Source organism: Arachis hypogaea, chromosome 19 (genome assembly GCF_003086295.3).
Source record: "Arachis hypogaea cultivar Tifrunner chromosome 19, arahy.Tifrunner.gnm2.J5K5, whole genome shotgun sequence".
NCBI lineage: Eukaryota > Viridiplantae > Streptophyta > Magnoliopsida > Fabales > Fabaceae > Arachis > Arachis hypogaea.
Genome location: NC_092054.1, coordinates 2,513,688 through 2,540,840, shown reverse-complemented (window position 1 = coordinate 2,540,840; position 27,153 = coordinate 2,513,688). Strand labels below are relative to the sequence as shown.

General features: G+C 29.7%; 4 protein-coding genes and 1 long non-coding RNA gene across 5 annotated transcripts; 2 read left to right on the top strand and 3 right to left on the bottom strand.

Annotated features, from left to right (window-relative positions):
- Positions 1–1,288: 1,288 nt before the first annotated feature.
- On the bottom strand, positions 1,289–4,760 carry LOC112775499 (uncharacterized). The gene is made up of 10 exons (XM_025819138.2): positions 4,539–4,760; positions 4,315–4,413; positions 4,149–4,214; positions 3,941–4,046; positions 3,597–3,639; positions 3,364–3,436; positions 2,588–2,675; positions 2,395–2,451; positions 2,233–2,311; positions 1,289–1,691 (listed from the first exon to the last, which is right to left on the bottom strand). The coding sequence occupies exons 2-10, from the start codon at positions 4,383–4,385 to the stop codon at positions 1,678–1,680; spliced, it is 597 nt and encodes a 198-aa protein (XP_025674923.1). The 5' UTR covers positions 4,386–4,413; positions 4,539–4,760; the 3' UTR covers positions 1,289–1,677.
- A 773-nt stretch (positions 4,761–5,533) lies between these two features.
- On the top strand, positions 5,534–7,551 carry LOC112775498 (uncharacterized protein At2g34160). Its single transcript, XM_025819137.2, has 5 exons — positions 5,534–5,890; positions 6,046–6,094; positions 6,914–6,976; positions 7,082–7,146; positions 7,265–7,551. The coding sequence occupies exons 1-5, from the start codon at positions 5,774–5,776 to the stop codon at positions 7,364–7,366; spliced, it is 396 nt and encodes a 131-aa protein (XP_025674922.1). The 5' UTR covers positions 5,534–5,773; the 3' UTR covers positions 7,367–7,551.
- Positions 7,552–15,064: 7,513 nt separating this feature from the next.
- On the bottom strand, positions 15,065–16,653 carry LOC112775952 (expansin-A23-like). Its single transcript, XM_025819874.2, has 2 exons — positions 16,650–16,653; positions 15,065–15,719 (listed from the first exon to the last, which is right to left on the bottom strand). Exons 1-2 carry the CDS (start codon positions 16,651–16,653, stop codon positions 15,094–15,096), a joined length of 630 nt encoding a protein of 209 aa, XP_025675659.2. The 3' UTR covers positions 15,065–15,093.
- Positions 16,654–20,933: 4,280 nt separating this feature from the next.
- LOC140182061 (uncharacterized) lies at positions 20,934–25,288 on the bottom strand. Its single transcript, XR_011877915.1, has 3 exons — positions 25,153–25,288; positions 24,928–25,073; positions 20,934–21,245 (listed from the first exon to the last, which is right to left on the bottom strand). It is a non-coding gene; the product is annotated as an uncharacterized lncRNA (long non-coding RNA).
- LOC112775497 (uncharacterized) lies at positions 25,001–26,998 on the top strand. Its single transcript, XM_025819136.2, has 5 exons — positions 25,001–25,208; positions 25,628–25,762; positions 25,884–25,991; positions 26,087–26,257; positions 26,719–26,998. Exons 1-5 carry the CDS (start codon positions 25,104–25,106, stop codon positions 26,719–26,721), a joined length of 522 nt encoding a protein of 173 aa, XP_025674921.1. The 5' UTR covers positions 25,001–25,103; the 3' UTR covers positions 26,722–26,998.
- Positions 26,999–27,153: the final 155 nt, after the last annotated feature.

Sequence of the window (27,153 nt, the reverse complement as noted above, 5' to 3'; positions counted from 1 at the left end):
ATTGTACACATTGTACGCTTAAACCATTGGCTCCCTATACTTATTCATAATATAATACTAGGTATGTATATGTCTGTAAAAATTTATTGAAAAAATAACATAATTTTAATTTTCTGAAATTTAGGTAACATATTTTTAAGAGGAAAAGTCTAGGGGGCTAGCAACATTTGTATTTTTTAGTCAGCACTTAACCATCAAAACAAAAGTTAGTGATCTCCCACCATTAAATGTAATCTCACACCATTAAAAATATTATTGATGGCTAATTGATGGTTACAAAACACTAAAATTGCTGCCCCCTAGCATTCCTCTTTTTAAGAAATAAAAAATTTGTTTAAATACATGGAATAATACTATTTTCTTTTTTTACAAAAATAAACTATGTATTCTTATTTTTTGTACATAAAGGACAATATATGATGTTTGAACCTATGATGCATATCATCATATTTTTTTATATGTAAAATTGTGGGAGACGATGTTCTTACTTTCCAACTACCACTAAATAATAGTAATAAAATAAAATAAAATAAAAAATAAACTTGTGTTGATCTTAACCTTATTAGGAATTGAGTTATTTATCATTCATCTAACAAAGCTTGCTAGCTAGTTGTCCCCATTTTTCTTCTCATTTGGCTTCATCGGAGTGATCCAAATTATTGTTAGTGTTAAATATTAATGTATAGTGCAATGGTTTCATATTGATCAGAAAAGGCCAAATCCACATCCTAATTGATAAGAAGTTTTGGTTTTAAAAAAAAAAAGACTGGAAAGAAACTTACTTTATGAATTCAATTTGTTTGATAGTTCTTTGACAGTGAGTTGTGCATGCTTTTCCAGTCAACATGCACCAGTTCTGCTATGAAAGCTTTTAGTGGTTTTTTATTTTTAGTTGTTGGCTTCCATTAAGGACTTTTTTTTTCCTTTAAATAAAAGGTAATAAAATAAAATTTACTCTTAAAAAATATTTAGATAGGATGAGAGTCAAACATTAAATCCCAAAATAAAAAGGTTCCAAGGTATTATTTAATACAAGGATATATAAACTCATAAAAACAAGTTTTGGTATAAGATATTAGAGATATATATAATGCATTTAATATCATTTAAATTTAAATTTAATTGAAGTTTAAAATTTTAGTTGATTTATTTAGATTTAGAATTAAGTTTTTTTCTTTTTATAGACAACAGAGGATAAAACCCAGAAAAAAAAACTAAATAGAAATTATTCTAGAAAATATAATTCCAATAAAATCTGCATGAAAACTTAAAGAAATACCCGAGAGAATAGAAAAGAAAAAAATGAAGCTTATACAGTTTGTCTCAACATTGCACAACGTGATGAAGCTTATACGCTATCTCCATTTTCTCATACAATTTGTAAAGCTTAGACCAGTGAATTTCAACTTTACAGTTTCTAATCGTCTGCAACTGATTTAACTGAGAAAATGAGAGTATGTGAGACATTCCAAGGTTTAACTTACATATATTAGCAAAAAAATTGATAAAGTATAACTATGAAGCTACACTAGAAAAATTTCATCAAACAACTTAACAGTTCCTTCAAATTCATGTCAAGCTTCATCTTGATTCCATGCCACTGGAAAAGGATGAAAACTGTAGCAGGATCTAACATGAGTTACTAGTATATAGAACTTTGCCAGTTTTGTCACTCCATCATATTCTTGGTGCTGTATTAAGAACCATAGTTCAGTTGGTTTAGTACCAAATATGAAAATAAATAAGAAAAAAAGATTTGACTGTGTTCAAAAGTTAGGGAAAAAGCAAAAGCAAAAATTAAAACATAAAACAATCATGTCCTGTTAAAAAAAAGAGAAGAATGATTATTCACTGGTGTTTCTAATAACAATTCAATTGCTTCAAGACCTGATGAAATCTGAATATTAACTACTAAAGATTAATAAACATATAAGAGAGGCAGAGAGCTAATGATCTGAACTAATTTACGGAACAAAAAGCCAATATGTGTTTGTAAATTTCATCAACAAACAAGGATGTTATTTTAGAAACAAAACAGATTTGGAATACAAGCTAAACAAGGAACTTTGCTTATCTTTTGTTTATTACTTTGTTAAAGTTAGTCCACAAAACAAAGCCTAAGCTAAAAGAATAGATGACGGTATACATATTCTTTCAAGTTAGACGTTAACCCTTCGCGACAGACAATGAAACAAATTATACTGTGCTGTATATAAAATTTAGATTATTTACCTCCACCCATAGTTGCTTCAGGTAAGCGCTCAATCGAGTACTGGCGTTTCGTGATGTACATTATTGGCACTCCGGGAATCTGCAATAGAGAAACCAACTTCATTGATCACATAATTGCATTCAGAAACAACATAAGCAAAGCAAAATGCTTAATGACTTTACCTTCCGGATCCTCCTCTTCAAGTCCCGATCACAAGTTGCAACAATGTAGCACTTATTCTGCTTACAAGAAAATGGTTTTTGTAAATAAATTGGGAGGAAAAAAATAAATAGTTATTTGCAATCAATTACTTAAAAATAATTCTGAAACAACATTTTTAACATATACTTAAAAATAATTAAAAATGAACCACACCCGAGTAACTCTATCAACAATACAGTCATCAGCATATGTCCCTTTATGAGTACAGAGTATTCTCTCAAATCGAGGATCCTTTGCAATCCTGTCATGTACAAAAATAAAAACTTACACACTAAGACGATACTATAATAATAATTTATCACCAAAAAGAAAATGAAAGAAAAGTAAAACTATACTTTAGACCTAGTAAAGATTTGTATTCAAACACATTATACCTTAAACTCTAATCTTTTGAGGACTCATTAAGGTGTCAGAATGTACATCTTCCAAGTAGGTTTACTAAGAAAAAAATAATGTTGTTTCTTTCTTATCTAAATCGAAGAAATGGCCTATAAAAGAAATATGATCCATAGTAGCATAAGCAAGCAAGCAAGCTAGTGGCCCAGAACTACAATGTTTCAAAGGAAAAAGTTCACTGAGTCTTATGATTTCTTTACCCGCAACTCTCATCGTTTTAAGAGATGTTTCAAGCAGTGTGATTTAATATATTTCAATCAGAGCCTCAATATGCCTCTTTCAATTTTAAAAGAAAAATTGATAAATGAATAAAATTTCATGGGGTATCTCTACTTTTCTTTTGAAAAGTTAGGTATTTCAGAGGAGCAATGGTTTGTTTCTTTGTAAACCGAAGTTTTAATAAAGCACATGGTGATGATGAAGGCTTGCAGAAACAGAGACAGCCTTTTTTTTTTGTTGGATCACAACTTCACAAGCATGTGAAGATATAGGCCACATAACCAACAATACAAGGCACAACATAAACCATCTACCTCAGAGCGACACGATATTTCTGCCCTAACTTTTCAAGCTCTGCCATCACACAATCTGTGATGCAAGGGGTGCCTGAAAATTCAAAATACCAATAGAGAAAGGGTTAGAAGATAACATGGGATTGAGATTAATATGTTCACTACCCAATAGTGAAAAAGAAAAACAATTTTATAATCATGGCAAAGCTATCACAGCATGAACTTAGATAAGTAACCAATGTCTTCTAACTCACATTTTGCATATAAACACTTCAGCATTTCCTTCTCCAGATCCAACTGCATAAACAATGCCAAAGATTTGTGAGGACCAACTAGGAAACTTCACATGAAAATTATACAGTTGATAGTAGTTGGTTTTAAATCCCTCACATGTTAACAACATTACATGTAGAATCATATGACTATCATCATCAACACATTGAACTTCATTCGAACAAAATAAAAAATAAAAAATAAAAAATAAAAAATTCTAAGTAAAGCAAAAATGAGAACAGAATCATATGACTATCATCATCAACACATTCAACTTTATTCGAACAAAAAATAAAATAAAAAATTCTGAGTAATGCACACTGACTTTATTCTGGATGGAGAAATTGATGAAGTTGGTATCGATTAAAACACGGTAAGGGGGTCCCAATGCAGTATTGTATTCAAAGAAAAGTGCCGAAGAATAGCGCGGCCTAAATGAAGTAAATTCAGATAATTGTTATTGAAAACAGAAGTCAAAATAGATCAATACAATTGAAAAAGGAAAGAACTAACTGACAGTCATGAAGCCTTACACGTTTCTGGGTAGCTTTTCCTTGTCATGATCCTTCTTTCTTGGGTCCAAAACCTCCTGCTTGTAGCTGAATTCCAATATTGATATATGAATTAAAACAAACGACTTAAAATAAAGCTAAACCAAACATACAAGGAAATTTAGAAAAAGAAACTAGAAAAACTCACTTTTTGATAGCTTTGGTGGTAATAACCTTCTTCCTCACAGCAAATTTTGGTCCTTTTTTAGCTTTACCCATCTTGTGTCTATAGGGATTATGCAAAAACCTAGCAAATCATAGAATTCCTAGCTGCTTTAAGTATATGGCATTATATATTCAACTTCTGAGGTGAACTATTACAATAATATACATGAAGCAAAACATCAAACAGATGGAGTGCAACTTTCATACCACTTTACATGAACAGAAAGAACCACCACGAAGACTCCTCCACAAGGACTGACTGAAGCTGCCGTCGCCGTCACTAGAGATTGCCAATCGCGCTCCAACTTGTCCCTGGATCGGTGGTCTCTCAAGACGCCATCTGCTCTCGAAACGGCTGAGATGAACGGCGGTCTCTGCCTTTTTTTTTTTTTGTTTGGGGGGGGGTCTTGGGCCGTCTCTGCCTTCAACTGAAGCTTTATCAACCTCAGAAGCTGAACCAACTGTTTCTCTCTTGGGCCTAAAATTGGGCCAGAAATCTTTTTTGGAACTTTGTTAGAAGGAGATCTTATTGGTATCTTTAAGGCCTTGGAACATGTACACACTTCGGCCCGTTTCAATTTTTTGTTATTTTTGGATCACAATAAAATCATATTTAAATTGAATAAAATTGAGTCTAAATAAAGTTTAAAAACTAAAATATTAAATATGTTAAGTTTGTATAACAACCCAAAAAGAGTTTTAAAAATTAAAAAAAAAAATCTCAATATTAGTTCATCATATTTAAAAAATCAAGTATACCCATTAAAGATTCACATAGTTAGAAAAGCAACACATTAAATATTATAATTAAAATAAATGAATACATACTAATAAGAATCAATTTTCGTCATTTAACTATAATTCAAATAGATCTAATGAAGATCAGATCTTAATCTAAATTGATTAGATTCGAATTGGATTGTTGGGTCAAACTATAAACATTTCTATTAATCCTTATCACTCATAATACAATATAAGTGGAAGGTAGTTATATTCTTAAAAAAGAAATTAAATTTAATATTATTTACTAAAATATATTTATTATAATAATTATTTTTATTATTATTAAATACATTTAGTAAATAAAAAAAGTTACCACACTAATGCATTACAATAAATAATTTTTTTTATTTTTAATTTGAAGCAACAATTCATGTTAAGTTATTATATAATATAAGAGAGTTATTATGATTAATTAATTAAGAGTATCAATGTTTGATTTCATGCAGTTTTTTTCGTTGGCGACAACAACACACTATACTATTTTAAACAAGCAGCAGCATATTGCACTTTTTAAATACTCGGAAAATAAAAAGAATAATTATTTCATCTCAATATATATTGGATTTGGGGGAACGCTTCCATTAAATTAGGGTTTTCATTCTTCTGTACTTTGTATTCTATCTATCTTTTACCGCTTCTTCAGCTCACAGAAAGAGACAATGGAAGCAATCACAGAAGGAGTGAACAACATCAACATCTCCGAATCCCACAAGAAGAATCGCATTCAGGTCTCCAACACCAAAAAACCCCTTTTCTTCTACGTTAATCTCGCCAAGGTATGTATCAATTATCAATTATTTTTTAGGTTAATTTTTTTTTTCTATATAAAGCTGGAAACTTTTGAGGATTTTAGGTTATATTAGTTTATTCGGTATTTATTGATGCTACTAGTATTTATTGTATTTTGTTTCTATATTTTTTATTTTAACAGAGGTATATGCAACAGCACAATGAGGTTGAGCTTTCTGCTCTAGGAATGGGTAATGTATATTGGAACTTTAATCTGTTTCAACATTTTGGAAATTTCTAATGAGGATTGTTTATTTTGGTGGTTGTGAATTGTGAATTGTGTTTGTGAACTTTGTGTGAGGTTGAGTATTGTGTCAAAATGAAGAATGGTACAAATAATGAAACGTTTCATTAAACCAAAGATGTTATGTTTTTGTTAGCACAATGTTTATAATGTTTATCATCTTACATCAAATCCATTCTCTTATATGTTTATTGAAAAGAAAATGCTTTATTTCACTAGTTCTAATGGTATAATAATGAGTAGAATGTGATTTAAGAATAAAATTTGACACTGAATCTAGATGTTATTCATTTCTCTGATGCATTATCTTGTTATCTCCTCCTTTCATAAACTCGGTATAATAGTTTCTGATTATAGAAGGGTTATGAATGTCTGTGCTGTGATATGTGCTCTTTTGTGCTTGTTTTTCCGAAGTCTACTAATAATTCGTAGCAACTAGCATATTTGAGCAAGGATTCACAATGGAACTTGAAAAATTTGTGTAATAGTTGTCAAATTTGGTAAGCTAATTGAAGTATTAGACAGCACTGTGTTTTGGAAATGCAATACTTGTAGTTGTAGAGCTGTTTCACTGATTTTGAAGTATAACACATTGTTTCCTGGGATGGGAGAATTACATTTCAAAATTAATATGAGGAATATATGCATGATTTCTTTAGTGATTTATTTATGAGTTGTTCTTTTGTAGTTCAATATTTCTCAACTTTTTTCCGTGATTGCAATTTTGATATTTCTGAATTATTTGTTTTTTTTTATTTTGCTGCAGCTATTGCCACAGTGGTAACCGTTGCTGAAATATTGAAAAATAATGGGCTTGCCGTTGAAAGGAGTAAGACATTTTATGATTATTGTTGTTGTTGTTGATGAGCGAAATTGTTCCCCCTTCGCTCTTTCTTTTGGCTCAAATGATCGAAAAGTTAAATTCATGATGCAGAAATCATGACATCAACTGTCGACATAAAAGATGATTCGAGAGGGAGACCTGTTCAAAAGGCCAAGGTAAGAGTGGAAAAGTCTAAATACAATGCTTGCTGATTTTAGATTATGATTGTTGTCTTAATTCTTCTGATCTGCTGCATTGATTTCTGACTGCTACATGTGATAAATGGTGTTTTAGATTGAAATATTACTTGGGAAGACTGCAAACTTTGACGAGCTGATGGCTGCTGCGGCTGCCGAAGGTGGCGAAAATGGAGACGTCGAAGAAAACAATGCATAAGGGTTATGGAAATTACTCGTGAATCGGGTGATGACATTTTGTACTCTTTAAAGAATTTCATTTTTGTTGTTAGTTGGTAGAAGACAAGCATAGAATTCATTATATATAATGTGACTTGCAATTTTAAACTCTTAAATTCCTTCATTTCTTTTATCCATATAAAAAGAGTGCCCGGTGTTTTCTTTCTCGGTGGGACTAATATATGGAGATGATGCATTGGCCATTTGATTATTTTGGGAAACATTCATATCTATGCTTTTATGCTCTGGTTGAGAAGCTTGTTGAGAAATTAGAATTTTGAATTCGAGATTTATTTTGTATTTGAATATTAGTTTTTTAATGTATAAACAAAAATTATAGCAAAAGTTATTTTGAAATGGATAGAGTATATTTTTCAAGATGGATCAATGTAATTTACTTTATTACTAGAAAAGGAAAAAAAAAAGTATTTCAGTATTTCTGAGAAATGCCAAACGGGCATCAACAAAGGTGATGACTGAATGAGAAATTTTTTTTTTTATAGCATCATTTTCATTTGTAGCTTTGAATTTTTCATCTAATAATAGTGTCTTCAGACATAAGTTTAACTCTTGATTTTGTGACACTCCAAAAGTAAACATCTTGAATTGAAAATTATTTGATGAATTTAACTTTGGCATGGTGGGTTTGATGAATTATGGATCAAAATAATGATTACGATCATAGAAAATAATTTATTTCAATTTGTTGAAAAAATAATTTTTCTTACATTTATAAGGCATTGAATACGTCAAAAATTTAACTTTCTATTATTATAATTTGGAAACATCAAAATTTATTATTTTATTGGCTAAAGAAATGTTATTGTCACCTTAACATAACATTACCAAACCAACTGAAATTCTAAATCAACATTCTGTTTTAAAAAAAAAAAAAATTCTAAATCAACATAGTCCTAAAAGTTATATTTGCCCTCATAAGTTAGTTCAAATTGCCAATTAGAAGGAGCAACATCATCAAACTCCAAGGTTTTCCCATCACTAGTTTTGACTTTTGACCTTAAAAGACAAGATTTGTCCAACCAAGTTAACCCCCAATTAACCAATTTTGTCCCCAACTTTTTGACATGGTAAGCCAGTTAAGATTTCAGCCTTTGATGATAACACTAGAAACATCACCAGCATTACCAACATTGAACACCAACACAAGCAACCAATAAGGTGTCCCTTTCAACTGAAACTTGACACCACCTTGTTTATGACATGGAACTCTTCTATATAAAACAGGTACAAACTTTTATATAAAAGAGTAAATCAGTACATGAGTAATGATTAGGAATCATAATTTATTTTTTAATATATATATAGGTGAGTTCTACCCAACCCCCTCTAACTCAACATGTAAATTACCCCTTGTGACGTGACATGTTTTAATTGGATGTTTAGTTTTAATTTGAGTTAATTTAACTCAATAAGAGTTAATATCTTAATTAAAGTAGGATAATTTTGTAATTAAATATTTTTTAAGAGGGATGAATATATAATTTCTATAAACATTAAAAAGTAAAGTTATATTTTTATCATTGTTCAAAAATTCAATTCACCGTTGATGAATTCTTCACCGTTGCAGATCACCAATGGCTCTACTGCGTCAATATATTCTTCAATTTCAATTAGGAAACAGAGAGCAAGTGCGATGGTTTCAATTGAAGGGCAATTCTGGGGGAATGACACTGATACTCCGTCATCTTCTTCCTGATGCTCAAACCATGCTGGAATTTCCTTCCTAAGGATCAACATTTGCAAGAAGTCTTCACGATCAGCCACAGCATGCCTTTGATATAACATCATCAATTGAAAAGAAAGGATTCATTGTTTAGGAGCATGATTTGGGGAAGAAACAAAAATTGGATTTTTAATAATTTAGTAAATTATACCATTATTCACTTTGGGCTATAATTTAATTATCAATAGTTTAACCATAGTTAACATAACTACCAATTAGAGAGTGACATGTCAAAGAGGATAATGTACATGTTATTATAGGAAGAGTAGAGTAGAATTTACCATATATATGTAAAAACTTTTTTTATTTAAAAAATATGGAGATAATAAAGAGAAAACAAATTAGGACTTCCAGTTATTTTTCAGATTAAATTATCATTTTCAACTATAAAAATTTAGAGTATTGATTTTATTTACAGGTAAATTTGTCAATGTTTTAAACTTTTATAGATAAAAATTTATTCATCTTTTATGGATACAAAACTAATTTTATTATTTATGAATAAATTTTTATGAATTTTTTATAAATAAAAATAGTAGTTGAAAATTGAAATACGAAAAAATGCCCTCTGCAAAATTTCTTTACTTATTTTCTTAAGTGATGTTTTTTATTTAGTAAAAAACCTTAGTAGAAGGGTAATTTTGAAAGGGGAAAAATGTATCTTGTTAAGGGTAATTTTCGAACTCCATTTCTACATAATTCGAACCAGCTTGGTTCGAATTATACACAAACACATGCACACACATCATTCGAACCAGCTTGGTTCGAATTACAAACAAACACACGTACACACATAATTCGAACCAGCTTGGTTCGAATTACACAGAAACACACGTACACACAATAATTCATGGTATAATTCGAATTATGCTGTTAAAAAATTAATAATTTATTAAAAAAATTTATTAAAAAATTTATTAAAAAAATTAATAATTTAAAAATTTAAAAAAATATATATTTTATTTCATACATTAAAAAAAAGCTAACAAAATATTTAATTACGAGACTTCTTTAAAATATTAATGAGTTATCAATTCGAATTCCATACAATACTTTTCTGTCCATTTTTAATAGTTCATGAATATTTTTTAATAAAATTTTTTAAATTATACTACAAAAAATATTTTATCCTATGCAAAACAATTTAAAAAAAATGGCTTAAAAAATGTTAGGAGTACTATACAAATTTGTAATGTTATAATAATTTAGGTAAATACATGCATGTACTCAAATTTTAAATAAAATACTCTACATAGTCAATAATAATTTAGAAATGAAAGAAAATATTTTATTCCATACAAAATAATTAAAAATATATTTTATTCTATACAAAATAATTTTAAAAAATGGCTTAAAAGATGTTAGAAGTATTATAAAAATTTGTAATGTCCTAATGACTTAGGACATTAAAAAAATACTCCACGTAGTCACTAATAATTTAGAAATTAAAGAAAAAATATTTTTATCATGTATTTACCTAAATCACTAGAATATTACAAACTTTTATAGTACTCATAACATCTTTTAAGCCATTTTTAAAAATTATTTTGTATAGAATAAAATATATTTTTTAATTATTTTATATGGAATAAAATATTTTCTTTCATTTCTAAATTATTATTGACTATGTAGAGTATTTTATTTAAAATTTGAGTACATGCATGTATTTACCTAAGTTATTATAACATTACAAATTTTTATAGTACTCCTAACATTTTTTAAGCCATTTTTTTTTAAATTGTTTTGCATAGGATAAAATATTTTTTGTAGTATAATTTAAAAAAATTTATTAAAAAATATTCATGAACTATTAAAAATGGACAGAAAAGTATTGTATGGAATTCGAATTGATAGCTCATTAATATTTTAAAGAAGTCTCGTAATTAAATATTTTGTTAGCTTTTTTTAACGTATGAAATAAAATATATATTTTTTTAATTTTTAAATTATTAATTTTTTTAATAAATTTTTTAATAAATTTTTTTAATAAATTATTAATTTTTTAACAGCATAATTCGAATTATACCATGAATTATTGTGTGTGTAATTCGAACCAAGCTGGTTCGAATTAGTGTGTGCGTGTGTTTCTGTGTAATTCGAACCAAGCTGGTTCGAATTATGTGTGTGCGTGTGTTTGTGTGTAATTCGAACCAAGCTGGTTCAAATTATGTAGAAATGGAGTTCGAACCAAACTGGTTCGAACTACATATAAACGTGCATTGGTGGATTCATGAAGCAATTTTCGTTTTGGCTTATTCACGTAAATTATTTTCTCCCTTGGCTTATTTTTGTTTTTTACCCAAAGCTTAAACTCGTGACTAGCAACAAATGTTACCAACTACATAAGTCAAAGTTCAAGGAAACAAATTGCAGTCTTTTAAAATAAAATTTTGCAATTTTATTAAATAGATGATGATGATATAATTTGATGAGGATGACGATGATTTAAGACAAAGAAATTAAGAGATGACCCATGGTATCTCCACCTTGCTTGTCACCATAGAATGTTGCATTAGCATCAGAATACCAACCTGATGAAATAATATAGGCTTGGATCAACACCAACAGAACAGTAAGACAGATAGGTTTAGGCATGACTAAGGTGGTTGACCACACTCGGGTTCAAGTCTCAATGAAGACACTAGATGAAGAATCCTTAAATAGAATGTCTTAGAATGTAGGTGAGTGTGTCTAAGTTATATGACCGGACAAAAAAAAGTTTGATTAAGAGTAAGTGACTTTTTCGGTCTCTAAATATTTGTCCGACTTCGCACTCCCTAATAAATATAAAAATTAAAATTGGTCTCTATCTACTTTGATATATGTACGTTCTAGTCCATGCAACCAGTTCTGAACAGGTCACTTGGTGATATATTTGTAACTTGTCCACGTGAATTTTTTTCCTTCATAATTGAGACAAATCGTTCTTGAACTTTTGTTAAAATACTGCTTCATAAAGAGGTGTTATCATCTGGATATTCACAATTGTTTAGGGTTTTTTCTTTATTTTTCATTGTCTTCATTGTGTGTAGAGTGAAGATAAGGACTTTTCTCCTGAAAAAGACTATGGCTACAAAAATCAGAGACTCTTTTTCACGAACCGTGGAGAAAAGCAGTGAAACTGAAAAGAATTTGTGCTAGAGTCCGACTCTGGGTTCCACTGGGAGTATAAGAAAAAAGGCAAACTAAGGGAGGAAAAGATTTGTAGCACCTAGATGTCATTGTGTCACATATATGCAATATTGTTTGAATTTAATACGCAGAAAATTTGAACAGGTTTTTTTTTGTTGCTCTTATTTTAAGATAAACATTTTTCACTTTTGTTTTGTTTTGGGAGAAAAACCCTTATCTTCACTCTACATACAATGAAGAATAAAGAGAAAATCTTAAACAACTATGAATATTTAGATGATAACACCTCTTTATAAAACGCAGCGTTTCAACAAAGGTTTAGAGGGCAATTTGTCTCAATTATGAAGGAGAGAAATCTACGTGGATAAGTTGCTGACACATCAGCAAATGACTCCGATTGCAGTGGAACGTACATATATCAAAGTAGATAGGAACCAAGAGCAGAGTTAGATGAAATATTAGAGAGTGACAAAAAATATTTACACAATAAAATAAGATTTAAATTAAATTTTAATGGAGGCTAAACTAAAATTTACCAATGTTCTGAAAACCGGACCGGACCGGCCGGTTCGACCGGTTTAACCGCGAACCGGCGATGCCAACGGTCCGGTCCTCCTGCAGAAACCGTTCTGGAAAGAACCGGCAACAAACCGGCGAACCGGTCAAAAACCGGCCGGTTGGACCGAACCGGTAACCGGCCGGTTCTGCATAAACGACGCCGTTTTATTATTTAAAAAAAAGAAACCCTTAACCCGACCCGACCCGACCCGTAGAGCACCCTGCACCCCAACCAGCCCCCTTTCTTCCCCCGCATCCCTAATTCTGAATCAGTGAGTCATATTCATCTGCGTGAGAGAAGAGAACAGAGAAGACTGAACCCTCCACGCCCGAACCCTAGCCTGCCACCGCGCCCTCCTTCGTCGCCGCGGTCACCGGTCAACAGCGCAACCGCCGTCGCCTGGTCGGCAGCTCAAGTAACCCTCCTTCTTCGCCTGGTTCCCTGCCCAGTAGCCATCCATCTGCGTCGTCTTTATCTTCTCAACACCAGCAGGCAGTAGCCCGTCCCATCGTCTTCATCGTCGCGCGGTGAGTAACTCGTCTCTGCTCATCTTTGTTCTTTGCCTCTGTGAACTTCGACTTGCCTCTGTAAACTGACTTCCTCTGCTCATCTTTGTTCTTTGCCTCTGTGAGTAAATTTATAATGATAGAAAAATCATGAAATTTGGCAACACTTAAAAGAAAGAATGAGAAAATTGGAGCAGTCTGTAGTTGAATGGAAGTGTTTAATTTTGTTCAAAGGGAATTATGCAGTAGCAGAATGGGGGGAAAGGGTACTGGGAAAGCAATAAAGCATAGTTAGAAAGAAGAAAAAAGGATCCATCTTTTTTGGTAGCAGGCAGCAGATGATAATTGAAATCCATAAAAAAAACAGCTTTGCCCCCAAAAACAAAGTAATGAAGAAGGGTACCTGCATCATAAACGAGACTAGTACGAGGGATAGTGTTAGGGGAGTGTCTTGGTAACTTGGTTTGCAGCTCAATTTCTGGTTGTTGGTAACTTGGTTTGCAGCTCAATTTCTGTTTGTAGTTCAATTTGTGTTTGTAGTTCAATTTCTGTGTGTTGCTCAAATTTCTGTTTTGTAGCTCAAATTTTTACTGTTTTGTACTTTGTTAATGCTGGAAACTGACTTGGTTTTGCATATTTGTTGACTGGCTGAATTTCTCAAATTTGTTCTGCATAATTGTTGATGTTCATTGTGTAGATAGAGTTATTAATGTTTATTGCTGTGGCTGTTTTTGATTTCATATATGTTTTAGGATGTGTATTTATAATTTATTTATTATTCTATTCTAAAACGGTTTTTCCGGTTGAACTACTGGTTAAACCGGTTAGACCAGTGAACCAGTGAACCAGTGACTAGAGCGGTTTGATGACCGGTCCGGTTTTCTGAACCTTGAAATTTACATATAATTTACACGTAAAAATTTAAAATTAGGAGGGTCATTGCCGCCTTTCCTACTACATAGTTATATGGACTGATTTGAATTTTTTATATTTGTTAGGAGGTGCGAAGTTCATTGAATAAATAATTAGGAATCGAAAAGGATATTTATTTTAAAAATAATAATTATTTTTGAGGATGTAATATTATGCTATTGGATACACCTATAAAGTTAAAGTTAGTGTATCAAAATAAAAGATAAAAACTGTATCAATAATAATGACAATAGATAAATTATTAGACTTACTCTTTTAATTTAGTTACTAGTTATCTAAGGGGATATGTAAAGAAAAAGTGAAAAACAATAACTTTCGATTCTTATTGATGTATTACAAGAAAACATATAATCTTTTGATTTTGCTTCCTTATATATACGATCGTATATATAGTAAAATTGCAATTTTGGAAAAAAAAATGAAATTAGAATCGTGCAGCAAGATTATTATATTTAAACTGGCGTTGGTAAAGTTTTTTGAAAAAAAAAAAAAGAGTTTTACAAATAAAAAAACCATGCGTTTTTAAAGTCAAATTTTGCTTTCAAAGCTAACAAACTAATATAATTATATATTAATGAAAATTTATTTACGTACTCTTAATAATATATTTATATAAACTAAAATTATTTAAAAAATTAAAAATAATTTAAAAATTTTTAGACTATTAAAATATACGCTAAGAATAATAGATAAATAAATCATTATTATTGTTTTATTTGCGAAAGAAAATTATTCCATAAATTGTACAAGTTCAAATACAAAAAATGAAACATTGTCACTAGAAACTAAATATAACATTACTAAACCATTTAAGATTCTAAATCAACATAATCCTAAAAATTAAGCTTGCCCTCATAGGTTGATCCAAATTGCCAATGAGAAGGAGCAACATCATGAAATACCAAAGTTTTCCGATCACTAGTTGTGACCTTAAAAGACAAACTTTGTCCAACCAAATTAACTCCAATTAACCAATTTTGTCCCCAATTTTTTGACATAGTAAGCCATTTACCATTTTGCCCTTTGATGCTAACACTAGAAACATCACCAACATGACCAACATTGAACACCAACACAAGCAACCAATAAGGTGTCCCTTTCAACTGAAACTTGACACCACCTTGTTTATGGCATGGAACTCTTCTATATAAAACAGGTACAATCCCTGCTCTATATTCTGCCATAGTTGTGAACATCTTCATTGATAAATCAAAGTGTTTATATGGAGGGTTGCACCAATGTCCATCACCTTGTCCATAATTTGGTGGACATAAGTTTGTTACGGTTACTCTTATTGGGCTTGAGCCCTTTTTGCAATAATTCCAATTGGGCTTGTTCACACATTTCATCTCAAAACATGATCCACATGTGTAACCATTGTTGAATAGGGCAGGGCTTACAGCTGTGGTCATAAGACCATACCCTTGCTCAAAGAGATCACCATAGCCACATGCACCCCCTTCATATCATACAATATAACAATACACATAAATAAGAAGAAAATGATGGTGAAATATTACAATATAAAGAGTAAATTATCGATTTTATCTATAAATTTTTGGAATATTAATACATTTATTCTAAAATAACAAAATTAGCTTTGTACTTAAAAAAAAAGTTTTCATGTACAGAGATACTCGATTCGTTAATTTTATTCATAATTTTGTTAGCGTTAGGGGTAAACACAGGTCGGTTTGGTTTGGATTTATGGTAAAATTAGAATCGAATCGATCAAATGTAATTGGTTCGGTTTGGTTCGGATATGTATTTTTTTGTATATGTACTCGAACCAAACCAAACCGATTAAGAACGGATTGATTTGGTTCGGGTAATTGGGTACCCGATGACTTTGAAATTCATAAAAAAAACCAAATTTTTATCCTAAAAATTCAACAAGTACAATAAACATGTAACATCAATAGAAATAATCCGAACATGTTAAACACCAAATATATTAAAAATTAAACTCATTAAAATTCAAACATATTAATAATAAATAATCATTGCCTAATGGAAAAGTCATATGTATTTTTTTATTATTTTTTATTTAATTAATATATGATCGGGTTCGCAGGTTGGTTCGGGTTCCGCACCCCAAAACCGATACCCAAACCAATTACTAACAAAAGTCATCGGTTTGGACCCGATTACCCGTTGGTTTCAGAACCAATTTAATTGGTTCGGTTTCGGATTCAGATGGATAATCGAGTATCCGCTACCGGTGCTCACCCCTAGTTAGCGTTCTGAATTTTTATAAATCAAAATGGTAGTTTGTTCATTTTTTATAGATAAAAATTATTTTTATTTTTTTATAAATAAATTTATCAACATTATAAAAATTATAGTTTAAATATGAAAAAGTGTTTTTACAAAATGTTATTGTACTTACCCATGGTTTCTCTACCTTCCATGTCACCATAGAAGGTTGCATTGGCATCAGAATACCAATGATGGAGAATGCCATCAACTGAAATGATGGCTTGGACCAATACCAACAGAGCAATGCAAAAGATGAGCTTAGACATGACAAAGGTGAAAGTTGTATTCTATAATAATGATAATAAAAAATGGTTTGATTCACTCTATTTATTCTGATTATTTAAGAAAGATGGTATGTAAAGAAAAACAATAACTTTTGATTCTTATTGACCTAATATAAGAAACATATATATATTTTTTATTTTGTTTCCTTATATGTCGATCATATATATAGTAAGATAGCATTTTCGACCCGTGAATCAAGATTATTATATTTAGTTTATTAGGTGGAATAATAGTATGTTCAAAATTTAATTTATCATAATTGATTCTAATATAAATAAAAGATTGTTAAAAATAAATGATATAATCACAATTTAATTTATCATATATCAAATAATTTGTTATTACAAGTGTAATAATTCGTACCATACATATGATAAAATTGAAATTATAATTTTAAGTTATTTTTTTAAAATTAATTTAAATTATAATCATTTGATTAATAAAAAAATAGCATATCATGCGTTATTATTTTTTTTTAATTTAGCGTTAAGTGTATCAACTCTAATGTAGTTATTAATCGGTTTTATTCATCTACTCTGATGGCGAGTACGTGACGGCGCGACGGGTGGGTGGAGATGGCGAGCACGTGACGGCGCGATAGGTTTATTCTTTATGTCATTGAGTGGCCGCTAGGTTTGTTCACTTATTTAGGTTTAGGATTATTTGTGGGCTTGCAACTAATTGGTTGTAACAGGTGGCAGTTAGACCCCAATTATGATGAGTTTCATGATCCTGGTCAGAGAAAGAGAGGAATTGCTAGATAGATTTATGAAAGTAGGTGAAGTAGTTAAATGATGGGTGGGTTAGGAAGTTCTTTACTCTCATTGTGTTTGGAGTTAGGTTAAGGGTTTGTTTGGGTGAGTTTTTAAGAAAAGATCTTTTTTCGAGTTATCTTTTTTTAAAAGATCTTATAGAGAAGTAAAAGTAATTTTATATTTGGATATCTCATGTAAAAAGGTTTTTTTATCTATCAATTATGTTTGGGTATAACAATATAAAAGTACTTTTTTGTTTATTTATTACATGAAAAAACATCTTTTTTTTAAAGAAAAATATCTTTTAAAAAAAATGTAAATTACAGCTTCTCAAAAAATATCTCTTTTTTATTTTACTAGTGCTTTTACTTTTACTACTAGAAATTTGCCAAACACGTTAAAACATAAAAAAAGATCTTTTTTCATTGAAAAAGATATTTTTTTAACAAAATAATGGCGCCCAAACATACACTAAATGGGTTGTGCCTGTGTTTGTGTTTGTAATATCTATTTAGTTTAATTTTTATTTTTACCATATGTTACAGTTAATTTTAAAATATTTATTTAATACACTATGTGCTAATACTAAGAGTATTTTTTAAAAAGATATATACGTAAAAAAATATATAATATGATTATAGATATAACATAAACAAATATATTAAATAAAATGTTAAACTAATATGCTTACCAATGCATTTGTTAAATTTTGCAAATTAGAGAATAAGTATATATTCGGTTCCTTGGTAATCATGTAGATAATAGAATAAGGAAAAGTCTAAGGGGCCAGCAACTTTTTCAAATTTTGACCAGCATGTAACCAGCAAGAAAAAGTGAGCCATTGGATGAAATCTCATACTAATCTCACACCATTAAAATCATCATTGATGGCTATTTGATGGCTACAAATACCAAAAGTTGCTGGCCCCCTAACACTGCTCATAGAATAATTGGGTTGCAAATTAATCCCACACTGTGCACCTTATTTTTTTTCTCATTTCTAAATAAAAGCGGAAATTAAGAGAAATAAGTAGTAATATATCATAAAAAGGATAAAATATTTTGCATATGAATAGATAATTGTTACAAAATAAAATTTCGTTGCGAAATATTAAAATTTCACATACTGCAAATCATGAAGATCAACCACAATGTAATGGTCATTTCTCCCTGTTTTTGACCATGATATAAGCTCTTATTTTCCGGTCAAAAATCCAATAACATCTAATTAAAAAAAATGAAGTAAAAGTATTAAATTAAAGACAAATAAATGAATAATATAATAAATTACTTATAAATTAAAGAGATTTTATTAATTTATTTTATACTAAATAATAAAACTAACAATATATTAATAAAAGGATATACTTTTAAAAAAGCCACAATACAATTTTAAACTTTTGCATAAAAAAATAATTTTGTGTAGGTTAATACAAATTAATTATGTACCAAATAAGTTTGACTGTTTATTTGTTTGTTTTAATATATCAGCATGAGCAAGAAAATTGAAATGATTGTTAGAAGTTTTATGATCATTGACTGTATTTACTATACGTGACTCCTTCTTAAAAATTATTCTACACACGTGTGCAGTTGGAAGATAAATTCCGCTTGATTTCTCAATCACAAAATTTGAGAAGACATAGATCCTTCCCTCGATCGGTTCATTCTCAAACATCTTTGTCAAATAACTCTTGATTGAACAATTAATTTTATCACTGTAAAACAAATTAAATATAAAAGCTATTAGCACTTATAATCCTATTAAAAATATTTATAAATTGGACTTAATATCACTTGAAAAAATTATGAAAAATAATCAACTAACTTTATCATCCATTAGAACCATTTCTATGTAAGTCGTCTTTCTCTTATCAAATTTTGATGAGACTTTCCATAACCTTATAATTTTTTCCTTTATTTTCCAAACTTTTTCATCACATAATCTACCAGCGGTAATACTATTGATAGACTCGTAGTTAGTAGCCATTATGTATAAAAGATAAAAAATAAAAGAGAAAATATGTCTGAAATACGAATCCCCTAAATGATAAATAAAGCGTGTTGAAAAGATATCGCTACACTTTTTTGCATTTTTTGCACGCTTTAAAAGTGTATAAAAGTCAGTTTTTCTTGTAGTGCGAGATACTTATCGATTTGTTACTAGTTTAAAAGAAATTTGTGATGACATTTTGCGATAGTATTGCAACTAATTGACGACATATTATTTTCTAACAAGTTAGCCACTACTTCATAACTCTACTTTATCATTTAGAATAGCTTTGGTTTAACGACAAAATTCCTACGAATTTGATTAAGGATTTTCAAAGATTAGCTATAGATTTGCTACAAAATGTGACAGATTTGCGGCCATATTAGCGGACAACTCACGGCGAGTTAGGTTCGGAAAAATTTCTCGCTAATTAGCGTCAACTAAGCATTCCATTTTGTCTACGAAGTTAGCTTGCATTTAGTGATGAGTGCATGCAGGAGAGTTTGTGGCTAATTAGCGACTACTGTTTAGTCTATTTATTCTATGGAATTTGCTGTTATTTTAGTGATGGATTTGTGACTACCTATTCGGTAGCTAAAAACTTTCCGATGAATTAGCGACTGTAGTGTTTGTCTCATTAATCTACGACTTGTAATTAGTGAGAAAAGCATTCATTGCTAGGCGGTAGCTAATTCGTCATAAATTATATTTTGCGTCAGATTAGCGATAATTTTACTACTCTTTTTGTAATAGCTAATCAGCCATATTCTTGTAGTAATTTTTAATACTACTAAAATAAATTTTATTTTTGTTTTCCCATATTATTTCTGGCATTTTCAGTTCTACCAACTAAATGAAAACAAAAATCCATTATTACTATATTATTATAATCTTTTAGACAAGGCAACAATAATTATTATGAAGTAGCTCTTATAATTCTGAATTTATGCTTCATTTTTTATAAGCATTTTTTAATTTTTCTTAGTTTTATGAAACTTTAATTCTTATAATATAATAGTTTACTAGTTTATATTTTGATGCCTCATCAAGAGGAGCTAATTAATAACTATTAAATTAAAATTATAAAAACGAATATTTATCAACAATAATATATATTATAATAATACAGGGATTATATTAATCAATCCTTTTACTTTGCAAGAAATTAAAATAATAAAAATGAGAAATAATGACATACATATCTTAATGGTAAAGAATAACAATAGAAAAAAAAATACATGGGACTATATATAATGAGAGAGAGAGAGAGAGAGAGAGAGAGAGAGAGAGAGAGAGAGAGAGAGAGAGAGAGAGAGAGAGAGAGAGAGAGAGAGAGAGAGAGAGAGAGAGAGAGAGAGAGAGAGAGAGAGAGAGACTCAAATTAAGTAACATTATGAACTATTATTTAGCTTAATTATATAATTTTACATGAAATTAGATATAATTATTAGATATAATTAGCTTAAAGCTATATAATATACTTGATTATATTTGACGTGGATCATATATATATATATATATATATAGACCTTAAAAGTGATTTGGAGGAAGAGGAAGGTGGCCATTGTCCTGAAGATTCTTCACAGTTTCATAGAGACACAAGTTCACTAGGGTGAATTCCATTCTCAAATCTCTGAGCCTTTGATTTGAAAATATGTAGGGTTTTACTCTTGGGTTTTTCTCATCTGAACATCTGCGTGCACATATACATAAACCTGTTGTGTTAAATTTTTTATTCCACAAAATTACACTATCAACTATATAAAATTTATTTTATTAATTTTTTTAAAGTAGGATAAGCATGTAACTACACAATATTATCTCCCATTTTATTCCAATATTCTGTATTTTTTTTAAAATAAAAATCTTTTAGAACAAGCAAGAATGATGCAATAATTGAGAAAAAAACAATATAAAAAAAGTCAGAAGATTTGTATCCTTATGACCTTATCTATCAATATATGATAATAAAGGATAAATACCTTTTTTGGCCTTTGACTTTTTACCCGTGAGACATAGCGCACCTTAATTATCCTTAAACCCCATCCAGGTTCTCATCCACTAATAAAAATAGATAAGACGACCCTGCAACCGGATGACAACCGGTTGCCAGTCTGATGTGTCAAATTGAGTCTAAGGTGTCAAAATATCAGTGCCAGGTGTCAGTTCCTTTGGTTGGAAGGACTAAAAACCCTTTCTTTAACATCTTCCTCTTTTTCTTCATCCTCCTTCTCTTCCTCTTTTTCCATTTCTTCAAAACCATTATCAATGGCTTTTTCCTCTTCTTCAGAGCCATCATCAATGGCTACCCAAAAACCAGAAAAGAACCCCCTGAAAACCCACACAAAACCACAAAACTCAAGTTTGTGCCTGCATCAAAAACGAATCCAAGTTCATGGTTTTTCTTTCCCCACACCTTAACATTGTTTAGATTTTTGGAGCCTATGAGGATTCTGATTCTCTCTCCATCGTCGCTGCGCTTTGCGAACAAGAAACCCTATTCGACCGAATTTCTGATCGACCTTTTTTGAGATAGAAGCTGCTGCAAGCTTTGCGAACAAGAAACCCTAGCACACAAGGATGATTTGCAAGGATCCTTGAAGGAGAATTTCAGCAGAGCAATCTTCGAATAAGTTTTTAACTTCTCTTTTTTTTTTTATTCATGATTAGTAAGTTTTTGTAAACTTATATTTTTGTTCCTGGAAATTTACCTAATGGTGGTACTGAGCATGGTGGTGTCTATGGTGAAGGAGAGATTTGGATGAGAGGCGACTCGGATTGGGCACGACATCATGGCAGGGAGGAGGATGTGCATGTGGTTGCTGTCAGGGATGTTCGTGGCAGTTTCGGTGCTGATCCGATGGAAGGTGGTTTAGGGGGGTGGTAGTTTAGGGCGAGAAGGAAAAGAGAATGAGGAAGAGAGAACTACAGTGGTAGTGGTGAAAGTGAAGTTCGACGATAATGGTGATGGTGATGGAGATGTGAAGAGAATGTTAAAGAGGGGGTTTTTAGTCCCTCTAGCACTAATATTTTGACACCTTAGTCTTAATCTAACACGTCAAAATGGCAACCGGTTGTAGGGGCCGTCTTGTCTATATATGTTAGTGGACGAGGGTTTATATGAGGTTTAAGATGATTAGGGTGCACTATGTCTCACGAGAAAAAGATCAGGGGTCGAAAAGGGTATTTACCCGATAATAAATAAATAAATATTCATTAATAAGAAATTCAATGCAAGTAACTTGAAACCATTTTTTACTCAAGGAATCATAAATATATATAAAAAAAAAACTATTATAGATGATTAGGTATATATAAGCTTATATATATTAATGAAAAAAGGTAGGTTAACTTCTTTTTTCTTTTCTCTTTTTTTTTTTAAAATAAAATAAAATAAAATAAAATAAAAATGATAGGTAAATGGCAGGAGGCAGGGATGGATTTAAGGGACAAGTAGTGGCCTTGGCCCTCTAACAAATTTTAAAAGCTCATATACTATTATAATAGATATCTTGTATAGAATAAAATTTAATAATATAGTGATAGTAAAAAGAATTATTATTTTTGTTAATGAGCTATAGTTTAAATGGTATAGTCTCTCCATACTCAATTAAGAGGTCGCGGGTTCAAGTCTCTCTATTTTTGGTAAAAAAAAGAGTTATTATTCTTTATGTAATAGGATTTAAATTTTTCTACATATATTTATATTATTTGTATTTTTTATTTAATTCATATTTTTTTTTACATTTTTTTCTTAAGATTAATTTTAACATTTATAATCATATAAAAATACTTTAATATTATTTATAATAATATTATTTTTTTCTAATTTTATTTAGTTGTTTTTTATTCTTTTTTAATTAATTTTTACTCTATTATTATATAAAAAATACTTTAATATATTTTAAATTCACGTAACAAAATTGTTAGTGCAATTAACTTATACTATTTTATGTCATATTTCTTAATGATATAAAACATAAAAATATAATTTACCGTCACATAAATATTAAATAAAGTAAATTAATTAATAAAATATTTAAAATATATATAATTTCATATTTTATTAGACATAAAATCATAAAAAAATTATGAAAAAATTATAAAAATTGAAATAATTTATTTATTTGATAAATATTTATTAATTTTTTAAATTAAAAAATTAATTATAGTTATATTTATTATTAAATATATAGCATTATATTTGATTATATAATATTTTAATTTTCGATTCCTACTCTTAGATTTCTGGATCCGTCCTGAGAGGAGGTACTATCAATGTCAAAATGCAACAAGCATGTGACAAGGACATTAGATTTGGTAAAGACAAGTAAGCTCCATGTATGGTTCATATGTTTGGATTTCAATTTGACTTGACTCTTCACAATGCAAAGTCAAAGTTGTTACACCTACAACTTGAGAAAACCATTTCTATATTTGCAGTGTGAATTAAATGCTCAAAATCCTTAACCACCTAATTACCTCTAATTATGAAACATTCAAACAAAACTGCGCTCTAATATTATTTCTACGACTAATTCAGCTTTAACATTTACAAAGCACTCTGTCTTCCATTTTAAAAATAATATAAATATTAAGAGAGGTAATAATAAATTAAATTAAATCGTACTAATTATTTTTCAAATAAAAAGATTTTACATTCAAAATATTAGTAGTAGCTAGTAATGCCTTTAATAATGACATAGATTCATTGTTAATAGTTGTACTTTAAATTACTAAGCAATTCGGTAATGCTAGAAAAGAAAAGTCTAAATTTATTTTATTTAATATTTATTAATTCTAACTATAATTAATGAATATTAAATAAAATAAATTTTAATTATTTTTTATTAATTAAATATATAATCGCAACCTTTCTTTAACATATGTATTTAAATTTATCTTGATCTCTTTTTTTTTCTTATTATTACGTCGTTTTATTTTTCGTTAGACCAGTATATATTATATTAAAAAAATAACATATGTATTTAAATTTTTATTCTTTTAAATATTAAGAGAAAATTTGGAGATGAACTAAGATTCACAATTATTATTTATATTGTGTATATATGCAATTAGTTTAAGAGCAAGCACAAAGTAGTAATGATTTGTTATATAATATATACTTATGTATATTTTATTCACATTATTGAGAAGGCTCAGCATCTTTTAATCATTTTTAGAAATTTATATATTTTTTAAATTTTTTTATACAATTTTTTTAGTACTTAATCTGAAGACATGTTAACTAAATTTATATGTATATTACTATTTTTGCTACAAGAACATGTACCAAGTAGTAAAAATCATGAAAATAAACCCAACAAGCAGCCCAACAAAAAGCCCAACGTATAAGCCCAATAAACAAGACTTACCTCCGTGAATTCAACATTGAAGGCACCAGTAAAAAATAACAAATCCTCCGCCTTCTCTTCTCCGATTCACATGTGTGATTTTGTGCATCACCGAATTGAAACTCCGTGTGCTTCTCTCCTGTTTCGTTGTTATTTATTGATTGATTCTGAAATCAGGTTGATAGTTAGAGAGAGATATGAATTCTGCCGGAGATCAAAGAGGTTGGGATGGTGTGCATGGTATACCGTATTTACCGGTGATTACTCGTGAACAACTTGATGATTATTTTCGACGACGCGAGGTGCTTTTCAGTGAACAACTTGATGATTATTTTCGACGCTTCCAGCTGCTTTTAAAGAGAAAATGACAAATAGATTTCTTACCTTTTGTCCCGCAAATATTTTTGTCTCTGACTATTAAAAAATACTTTTAAGTCCCTGACTTTTACAAAACTTGGACGGATCAGTCCCCCCGTTTAAATGCCTACGTCAGAGACTGATTCGTCCAAATTTTATGAAGATCAGAGACTTAAAAGTATTTTTTAATGGTCAACAAAAAAAAATGTTCGTAGGACAAAATGTCAGGACTTATTTATCTTTTTCTCGCTTTTAAATTCACCACACGCTTTATTTTTTTTTCTCTGTGTTCTGTTTTATGCTTTTTTATATAATCTCATAATTTAACTCTTTAGTTTTTTTTATTTTTATTTTTTGTTTATAGTCAGTTCCATTACCTGCTGGCGGAATTGCACCCGTTGATAAACAACGTGTGATTTCTGTCGGTGTGGATGGTATACCGAATATACCGGTGATTACTCGTGAACAACTTCGTGATTATCTTCGACGCCCCCAGCAGGTGCTTTTAAATTCACCACACGCTTTATTTTTTTTGTCTCTGTGTTCTGTTTTATGCTTTTTTATATAATCTCATAATTTAACTCTTTAGTTTTTTTTTTTATTTTTTATTTTGTTTACAGTCACCTCCAATACTTGGCAGAATTGCACCCTTTATACTTAATGAGGTTGATAAGCAACGTGTGACTAATTTGGCTAAGCGATGCTTGCAACTCTACAATGACCAAAATGTTGTGTCTATGATGGTTTTTGTTTTATTGAGTTTTATTTATGTCTATAATCTCATTCACTAATGATTATTTTTATTCTTGTTATTACTACGTAGGAGAGGAGGTTTGAGTTTCATGAGCTTGTCTATGTTAAGAGGCAATGTGGCCCTACGTTTTCCATTACTTTTACTGCACGCTCTGCTGATAATGCATTTGAAACCTTTTATGGCGAAGTGTGGCACAAATTCGATAATACCCTCCATGTCAGAGGGATTGTTATTAAGCAGGTACCATCATCATTTATTTATATTTAGGGTGTGTCTTGTCATTTTAATTTGTTTATTTTAGTTATGACTTTGTTGTTGTGTGTGTGAATGTATTTTTATTTTAATAATGTGGTTTTGTTCTGTGATTACTTTATCATAAGGTTCTTAGATTGTGACTCATAATTATATTTGATTGTTAAGTTCTTTGCATGAGTAATTATAGCTGCTACCTATCATAAATCATCCTAACTATTAATGCTATTGCTTCTATTTTTTTTTTCTGTCAAGATATCTCGTTTAATTTTAGCTTCATTTTTTTTGTATATATTTTTTTATAATTGGCATCAAGTATTTCATAATTTTGATTAATTATTGTATTCAAATATTTTCCTTTTATATTTCATGTGATTAGTATTTTTTCATTGATTTTGCATTGGAGTTAATGTAACATGCTGAGATCCTCTTTCAATATATTTATCCAGTAAATTGGTACATCTCAAGAAGCTGGTACATCTCAAGCCTAAGTTGTGGAATCTGAGTTCTGGTAAATGTTCTAGTTGTGTGTTCATGGTTTCTTCAAGAAGGAAAACTCTGATGCTGTTATATAATTTTAATACTCATGAAATAGTGCACTGTGTATTGCACAGTGATAGACATAATAACTGACAGCTGATGAGCATTATTTACAGAATTTATGGAATTTGTTAGTGTTCTAGCTTCTATCGTTAACTTGCTCTATTAATATAATTTTCGATTTGTGAATGGTGATTTTAGACTGGAAGTGCTTCAAAATTTTCTTTCAGAATATCAATTAACAATGTTTTATGTTGTTTCAATAAAATAAATGACCCTAAAATTGAACATCAACAAGTTTTACTAGCTGCGAATTGTCAATTTTAAAAAATTTGAGCTTTTTC